The sequence below is a fragment of the Lepisma saccharinum genome, chromosome 5 (assembly GCF_977018435.1).
Source record: "Lepisma saccharinum chromosome 5, izLepSacc3.1, whole genome shotgun sequence".
Lineage (NCBI taxonomy): Eukaryota > Metazoa > Arthropoda > Insecta > Zygentoma > Lepismatidae > Lepisma > Lepisma saccharinum.
Genome location: NC_139233.1, coordinates 48966639 through 48976279, shown reverse-complemented (window position 1 = coordinate 48976279; position 9641 = coordinate 48966639). Strand labels below are relative to the sequence as shown.

Sequence of the window (9641 nt, the reverse complement as noted above, 5' to 3'; positions counted from 1 at the left end):
TTACTAATTGGGTTCCCATTAACCATTTCGAAATCATTATTTAGAAAGCATTCTTCTAACTTACTTTGATATACGCCTTTTTCTATTACTACCATCTTATTTTCTTTGTCAGATCGAATGAGATACACATTATTATCTTTGGCCCATTTTTTCACAGTGTTTAAATCATCCCTAATTCTCCGGTCATTTTTCTCTTTTTGCGTTCTATTCCCACCCCTGGAAACACACCCTCTCTTAATTTGACTCAACATGTATTCATCAATAATCTCACTTACACCCTGCCTGACTTTGGACTTATCTTCTTTCTCGTCTAACTTCCCGATAATTTTCTCCGTGGCGATAACAACCTCCTCTTTCACAAACCGTTCGTTCTTTACAGCGAATTTATGCCCCCTGCTCAACATATCACCCAAAGCTTTTGGGGGGTTTAATTTTGTCATAGTAGCGTTTTTAACCCGAACCTTTTACCCAGTATCCTTACATGACACTTCTCTGACATGGCTTGATATTCCGAGCTGAAAACGACAACCTGAGGAAGGAAGCAGTAAAGCTTCCGAAACGTCGTCCACGTAAGAATACATACTCACTTGCGTAAGTAGACCAATTTGAATGCTCTAACGTATTTTTGTTTATAGATAGTGAGTAACACGCACGTAACCAATATGTTATTGACCTCCGATACGGGGAGAAAAGTGCGTGCATTCGAGAAGTTGAGGATAAGACTTAATAAAACCTTGATTAGGATAGGCTTTTTTAAACAATGTAAGAGGATGGGGGTTTTGCCAGGATTTTTAAAATGGGGATATCAACCTTTAAGCAATAACTGTCGGTCGCAAAAAGTAGAATTGCAACATAAAATGTTAGGGAAATGCATAAGGGAGGCTTACGGGCAGGTGGATAGACTGAACTATGAATGTTATAATTTACATTTGGAGATAGGGAAAAAACTCGACGATTTGACATGGAGGCGCATCGAAGAGCGGCATTTTAGAACCATCGAAAATGCAAAAATTAAAGATTTAGAAACCATAAGGAGAAAAACTGTAAAATTAGGCATCGGTAAGCAGACTAATAAAACTAAAATATGTGAGGGTAATATCGATAGTATGGGCGAAAACTTTTTAAATCTGACAAAAAATTAAACCCCCCAAAAGCTTTGGGTGATATGTTGAGCAGGGGGCATAAATTCGCTGTAAAGAACGAACGGTTTGTGAAAGAGGAGGTTGTTATCGCCACGGAGAAAATTATCGGGAAGTTAGATGAGAAAGAAGATAAGTCCAAAGTCAGGCAGGGTGTAAGTGAGATTATTGATGAATACATGTTGAGTCAAATTAAGAGAGGGTGTGTTTCCAGGGGTGGGAATAGAACGCAAAAAGAGAAAAATGACCGGAGAATTAGGGATGATTTAAACACTGTGAAAAAATGGGCCAAAGATAATAATGTGTATCTCATTCGATCTGACAAAGAAAATAAGATGGTAGTAATAGAAAAAGGCGTATATCAAAGTAAGTTAGAAGAATGCTTTCTAAATAATGATTTCGAAATGGTTAATGGGAACCCAATTAGTAAAATTAGAAATGAGATTAGGCGTGGGATAGAAACCAGCATAACCTTAGGCAGCGGGGAAAAGAAGAAGCTCATTAAAGAAGTGAAGGAGGGGAATATCCCCACAGCATTCGGCATTCCAAAAACGCACAAGGCACTGATCCCACTTAGACCAATAATCCCCACCTATGAACACCCAGGTTATGGGTTGGCAAAGGAATTAATTAAAAGAATGAAGAAGATTAATGTTAACACCCAGTATAGCGTTAAAAACTCCTTTGAGGTAAAAAAGTCAATTGAAAATTTAGAAATCGGGAGGGATGACCAAATTAGCAGTTTTGATGTAACAAATTTGTACCCTAGTGTACCGAGAGAGAAAGCCGGTGACTGCCTTCAAAGATGGCTACTAGACCATGGCGTGGATATATTGGTAGCATGGGAATATGTCAGGTGGTTTTTTCTTGTAACCGGGTACAATTATTTCCGCGTAAACGATAAGATTTTTCGACAGAAAGAAGGGTTAGCGATGGGCAACCCGATATCGGGTTTTGCGGCAAACATTTTCTTGCATTACTTAGAAAAAGCGGTTATGGAAAGGGTGGGAGTAGACATAAAATATTACTGTAGGTATGTGGACGATATCCTTGTAGTTGGAAAAGAAAAAGATCTTAACACCCTTTTTGTGGAGTTAGGAAAACAAGAGGACAGAATAAGCTTCACTAGGGAGAATTCGGTGGAAGGTAATATCAACTACCTGGACCTAAGTATTACTAAAACTGAAAAGGGGATAAAGACAGGGGTGTTCCACAAACCCCTGGCAGGCAGTCTTTATATTAATAAGGCATCGGAACATTCAAGTAGGGTCAAATCAAATGTTTATTTAAACTTTTTCATAAGGGCTGAGAGGTTATGCAATAATGCCGTAGAAAAAGAAAAAGAAATATCGTGGATAATAGAGGTAGGAATGAAGAATGGATTTTCCGAATATGAAATGAACGTGTTAGCTAGGAGAGCAAGGAAGAATATTTCAAAGGGGAACCCCGATTCTGATAGCAGATTAGAAAAGGAGGAAAAAGAGGAGGGAGGATTGGATAGTAAAGTTAACTATGTTGGGATACCGTACTGTAAAGGGCTCACTGAGAAAATTGAAAAAACAGTGAAAAAGTATGGTGTGAAATGCGGGACGAGAGCACCTAGAAATATTGAAAAGCATTTCACGGATTATAAGAGGGGGGGTAAAAATTCGAGATAACCCTGATGAACAAAAAGGGGTGTATAGAATTGAATGCAATTGCGGGATGGAATATATTGGACAAACCGGCCGGAGCATGCGTATTAGATGGGACGAACATGATAAGAACATCAAAGAAAGCGATCCGAAAACGGGGCTTGCAGAGCATATAATAAACAGTGGGCATAGAATAATAAAAAGAGAGGTTGTCAAAAAAAGTAACAGTAAATTGGATAGGAACGTGTACGAAACGGCATTGATATGCGCGGGACAGAAATAAACTGAACCGGGACGAGGGCAATTTAGATGACGTATGGATTAGCTTTTTTAAAAAGTGGGACAATTTGAATAATAAAAGGGCCCCGATGGGCTTCCATGTCACATCGGAAGTAAAGAAAGCAGCCGAGGTGGAACGGGAATTTTCCTTGGATTGGTGACGAGGGGAAGAAAAAGAGAGGGGAGGGATCTATCGTGGGAGGGGAAGTACCACTCCGCTGCGCGGTGCCATCTGCCTGCTCGCTTCACCTTGACAGGGAGTTTAGGCTCTCAACGGCCACTCCAGTTTACCGTAGCGGTGGTTTTACATGTTTTATTGTGAGTTTTAAGGGGTTTTTAGCAAAGTGGTTTTAATTCTGTATAGGTCAAGCACTATGAAGCGTTTTTAACCCGAACCTTTTACCCAGTATCCTTACATGACACTTCTCTGACATGGCTTGATATTCCGAGCTGAAAACGACAACCTGAGTAAAGCTTCCGAAACGTCGTCCACGTAAGAATACATACTCACTTGCGTAAGTAGACCAATTTGAATGCTCTAACGTATTTTTGTTTATAGATAGTGAGTAACACGCACGTAACCAATATGTTATTGACCTCCGATACGGGGAGAAAAGTGCGTGCATTCGAGAAGTTGAGGATAAGACTTAATAAAACCTTGATTAGGATAGGCTTTTTTAAACAATGTAAGAGGATGGGGGTTTTGCCAGGATTTTTAAAATGGGGATATCAACCTTTAAGCAATAACTGTCGGTCGCAAAAAGTAGAATTGCAACATAAAATGTTAGGGAAATGCATAAGGGAGGCTTACGGGCAGGTGGATAGACTGAACTATGAATGTTATAATTTACATTTGGAGATAGGGAAAAAACTCGACGATTTGACATGGAGGCGCATCGAAGAGCGGCATTTTAGAACCATCGAAAATGCAAAAATTAAAGATTTAGAAACCATAAGGAGAAAAACTGTAAAATTAGGCATCGGTAAGCAGACTAATAAAACTAAAATATGTGAGGGTAATATCGATAGTATGGGCGAAAACTTTTTAAATCTGACAAAATTAAACCCCCCAAAAGCTTTGGGTGATATGTTGAGCAGGGGGCATAAATTCGCTGTAAAGAACGAACGGTTTGTGAAAGAGGAGGTTGTTATCGCCACGGAGAAAATTATCGGGAAGTTAGACGAGAAAGAAGATAAGTCCAAAGTCAGGCAGGGTGTAAGTGAGATTATTGATGAATACATGTTGAGTCAAATTAAGAGAGGGTGTGTTTCCAGGGGTGGGAATAGAACGCAAAAAGAGAAAAATGACCGGAGAATTAGGGATGATTTAAACACTGTGAAAAAATGGGCCAAAGATAATAATGTGTATCTCATTCGATCTGACAAAGAAAATAAGATGGTAGTAATAGAAAAAGGCGTATATCAAAGTAAGTTAGAAGAATGCTTTCTAAATAATGATTTCGAAATGGTTAATGGGAACCCAATTAGTAAAATTAGAAGTGAGATTAGGCGTGGGATAGAAACCAGCATAACCTTAGGCAGCGGGGAAAAGAAGAAGCTCATTAAAGAAGTGAAGGAGGGGAATATCCCCACAGCATTCGGCATTCCAAAAACGCACAAGGCACTGATCCCACTTAGACCAATAATCCCCACCTATGAACACCCAGGTTAAGGGTTGGCAAAGGAATTAATTAAAAGAATGAAGAAGATTAATGTTAACACCCAGTATAGCGTTAAAAACTCCTTTGAGGTAAAAAAGTCAATTGAAAATTTAGAAATCGGGAGGGATGACCAAATTAGAAGTTTTGATGTAACAAATTTGTACCCTAGTGTACCGAGAGAGAAAGCCGGTGACTGCCTTCAAAGATGGCTACTAGACCATGGCGTGGATATATTGGTAGCATGGGAATATGTCAGGTGGTTTTTTCTTGTAACCGGGTACAATTATTTCCGCGTAAACGATAAGATTTTTCGACAGAAAGAAGGGTTAGCGATGGGCAACCCGATATCGGGTTTTGCGGCAAACATTTTCTTGCATTACTTAGAAAAAGCGGTTATGGAAAGGGTGGGAGTAGACATAAAATATTACTGTAGGTATGTGGACGATATCCTTGTAGTTGGAAAAGAAAAAGATCTTAACACCCTTTTTGTGGAGTTAGGAAAACAAGAGGACAGAATAAGCTTCACTAGGGAGAATTCGGTGGAAGGTAATATCAACTACCTGGACCTAAGTATTACTAAAACTGAAAAGGGGATAAAGACAGGGGTGTTTCACAAACCCCTGGCAGGCAGTCTTTATATTAATAAGGCATCGGAACATTCAAGTAGGGTCAAATCAAATGTTTATTTAAACTTTTTCATAAGGGCTGAGAGGTTATGCAATAATGCCGTAGAAAAAGAAAAAGAAATATCGTGGATAATAGAGGTAGGAATGAAGAATGGATTTTCCGAATATGAAATGAACGTGTTAGCTAGGAGAGCAAGGAAGAATATTTCAAAGGGGAACCCCGATTCTGATAGCAGATTAGAAAAGGAGGAAAAAGAGGAGGGAGGATTGGATAGTAAAGTTAACTATGTTGGGATACCGTACTGTAAAGGGCTCACTGAGAAAATTGAAAAAACAGTGAAAAAGTATGGTGTGAAATGCGGGACGAGAGCACCTAGAAATATTGAAAAGCATTTCACGGATTATAAGAGGGGGGTAAAAATTCGAGATAACCCTGATGAACAAAAAGGGGTGTATAGAATTGAATGCAATTGCGGGATGGAATATATTGGACAAACCGGCCGGAGCATGCGTATTAGATGGGGCGAACATGATAAGAACATCAAAGAAAGCGATCCGAAAACGGGGCTTGCAGAGCATATAATAAACAGTGGGCATAGAATAATAAAAAGAGAGGTTGTCAAAAAAAGTAACAGTAAATTGGATAGGAACGTGTACGAAACGGCATTGATATGCGCGGGACACAGAAATAAACTGAACCGGGACGAGGGCAATTTAGATGACGTATGGATTAGCTTTTTTAAAAAGTGGGACAATTTAAATAATAAAAGGGCCCCGATGGGCTTCCATGTCACATCGGAAGTAAAGAAAGCAGCCGAGGTGGAACGGGAATTTTCCTTGGATTGGTGACGAGGGGAAGAAAAAGAGAGGGGAGGGATCTATCGTGGGAGGGGAAGTACCACTCCGCTGCGCGGTGCCATCTGCCCGCTCGCTTCACCTTGACAGGGAGTTTAGGTTCTCAACGGCCACTCCAGTTTACCGTAGCGGTGGTTTTACATGTTTTATTGTGAGTTTTAAGGGGTTTTTAGCAAAGTGGTTTTAATTCTGTATAGGTCAAGCACTATGAAGCGTTTTTAACCCGAACCTTTTACCCAGTATCCTTACATGACACTTCTCTGACATGGCTTGATATTCCGAGCTGAAAACGACAACCTGAGGAAGGAAGCAGTAAAGCTTCCGAAACGTCGTCCACGTAAGAATACATACTCACTTGCGTAAGTAGACCAATTTGAATGCTCTAACGTATTTTTGTTTAAAGTATCAGATGATAACGATTCTTTGGTTTCAGTATTAACTCAACACTCGGAAAAATTAATTTTCTGTGAAAATAATTTTGCCATGCTGCATTCTGGAAAATATCTTTGAAGATATTCCACAATGAGTAGTTTAATCATTGATAAAATAATACTGTGTGATGATATACATAGAACAAAGGCACATAAAAGGGGAGGGGGAACAACTTGAAAAAAATATAACAAAATTATTGTTAATTTAGTTACAATGCATTGGCATGTAAGTATTATTCCGTCTCCTGATGATGCATTAGGTAATTATGACAATATTTACTATTTGTTTTCATTTGTTTAATTTTGTTCATTGAAAGGAATATTATTAATGAGGAATGTTTGTTTATATAAAAATCGGATAAGAAAAATTATTAGAAAGATTAAAATTGTCTGCATCTTCTGTACTGTCCCAGATCTTTGTTAATGAAGATGGAGGAGTTTCTCAAGTCATAATGAAATTTACGATTCGAACAGAAATACAGTAACTAGCCTCCGAGGTTGAAATTGCCTTCTTACACACACATATCAAAAAGGATATTCTCTCTCTTCCCCTGCTCCACTCTCTCCCTTTATCCCTCCCTCTGCTCTTACTTGGGTGAAAATTCAACAACCCTTGAACTGTAAAATCAAGAATCACTGTTCACCCACCCAAGACTGATTTCACTGTTGCCACACATACCAACAGCAAAACACTTACTTCAATGACTGTTTGCAAGTATCCATTATCCACCCTATCTACCCATTATTTACCCTCATCAACCAACACATCCCTTCGGAAACAGTTAAAGATCCTACATATATTATGCATGCTACCACAGACCCAGGACACAACCTAGCTGCTCAATAACCATCCCTACTTACACCCACCCATCCAATCACAGCCACATATTTCAGACATTTTTCATTCCATCCACCATCCAACAGTCAAACACAGGTGAGATAGGACATTTTTGTCTAATCCCTGTTGCTACTTTCTCCCATTGTCTGGCTACACTGCAGTACAATGCCCCATGAACATGAGACCAAGTCGTGAAATACAGAAATTTTCATTTTCTGTGGTAAGTTTTCACCATTTCCTTTCATTTTTATTTATTTGCTCTTCTGGCTCTTTCCCTTTCTTTCTACACACGCACTTTTTCTCTTCAACACTCGTATCCCTATACAAGTAGAAAATACAAGACTTATAGATAAAGATGGTTGTTAATAGATACGGTTTTATCATACTAGGATTATTACCTGTCCAACTTCATCAAAAGCCATGATAACAACTGCTGCCCCATACTTAAGTATCTTCTTTCCCTTTGCGATGAACTCTTCTTCACCCTCCTTCAAGGATATGGAATTAACAATGCATTTTCCCTGTGCACATTTCAACCCTGCCTCAATAACATTGAAATTGGACGAATCAACACACAAAGGCACCTGTGAAGAAATGAGACACTACGTTCACAGTATCAATATGAAGTTATCACTCATTATTTCTAAGTACATTGTTCTTTCTAATTGTGAGAATCAAATCCTCTACAATTGTCCCCATGAGCACTACTAATGAATGGCGTGTATTACCTAGTATTAGGGCTTAGTCAGTACCGACGTGACAGTAGCAGCCAATTGGAACTTATCCATTGATGCTGGCCGATACTATTCCAGAATTTATTTCAAAGGATCCACAAAAATACTACATGACATTTATTATGCAAAATTCAAAGTTTCCATTTATTTTGTACCAGTGTTGTTTGAAAAATGGATTTGTGGCTCCCCGATGGCATAGTGGTAACTTTGTCACCTTGTAATCAAGGTGGAGGTACGTTGTACAGTGGTTCAGATCCCACTTTAAACTGTAGGTCCAGTCCCAATTAGCCTATATGTGCATCAAGTGGACTTAAAACAATTCAAAAATAGATTTGTGATTAAATAACAAATATTTTAATATTGAACTGTATAATCCTTGAATTATTTGACACAAAACTCTGACAAACTGATGCATACAATTAAAGTGGAATACTTATATTAATATTATTAAACAATTGGAAAAACTTTTGTTACAATTTTCACGTATCTCTGAGAATTGGGAAGAGTGATTCGGATCCCACTTTAAACTGTAGGTCCAGTCCTGATTGGCCTCTCTGTGTATAAAGTGGACTTCGTATCATTATCAGTTGAAAGTGGCATTGGTTACCAAACATGTGTGTATCATTTTGCATATAGCTACATACTATTATCTGGAATGCAGAAAGGTGTGATACACAGCAGCCATCTCGACAAACACATAGTATCAATTTAAGTAGAGTTTTTTTGTTCTTAGACTTCACAGTTCGGCACAAGCAAAGTGGTATTATATTCTGTGTAAAGAGAACGACATATTGCTTGATTCATACCCAACAACAGAACTTTGGAATACAAATGCCTCTTACTATATGTGTAACTAATGCTAACTTTACCTTACTTATATCTGGTTCCGAAGCTATTAGGTTCAAAAACCGAGTCATAGCTGAAATGCCATCCAACATTCCTTCATCCATGTTTACATCCAGTATTTGAGCTCCATTTTCCACTTGCGTCTTAGCTACTTCCAATGCTTCCTGGAAATCAAAGGGGAAGGAAACAAACCTCATCATTAAACTAAAAAGTGCAATAATCATCTTTCCTCTAACTTTACATTTATTTAAACACTGTGAGAGATATATGAGATTTTGACACAAAATTAAAGTTTTTGGCTATTTTCAATGTTACTAATTTGTAGTCACATATTTATGGTGAATAAAACATCAAGGTTTCAATACAAAAACTGGGCACATTTAGAGATCAAAAGCAGTATATAAAATGGCATTTCAGTGTTAAAATGTTGAATAAAACCCTACATTTGATTTAAAAACTGCACTTATTATACATAATTTATTTTATTATTCAATGTCAAGACTTGTGTGATAATAAAAACTTGTCATAACATGTGCTAGCAAAATTATTATGTTCAAGCACAGCACAAAAGCAACAAGTATAAATCTAATGCAAAGCT

At 38.2% G+C, this 9641-nt stretch overlaps 1 protein-coding gene across 1 annotated transcript in view; it reads right to left on the bottom strand.

Annotated features, from left to right (window-relative positions):
- LOC145988022 (methionine synthase-like) overlaps window positions 1–9641 on the bottom strand; it is a 125024-nt gene that overhangs the window by 88393 nt on the left and 26990 nt on the right. The window contains exons 8-9 of the mRNA XM_083122860.1: window positions 9067–9207; window positions 7862–8047 (exon numbers count right to left, since the gene is read on the bottom strand). Of these exons, the coding sequence (XP_082978986.1) occupies window positions 7862–8047; window positions 9067–9207 (327 nt within the window). The remainder of the gene's footprint in view (window positions 1–7861; window positions 8048–9066; window positions 9208–9641) is intronic.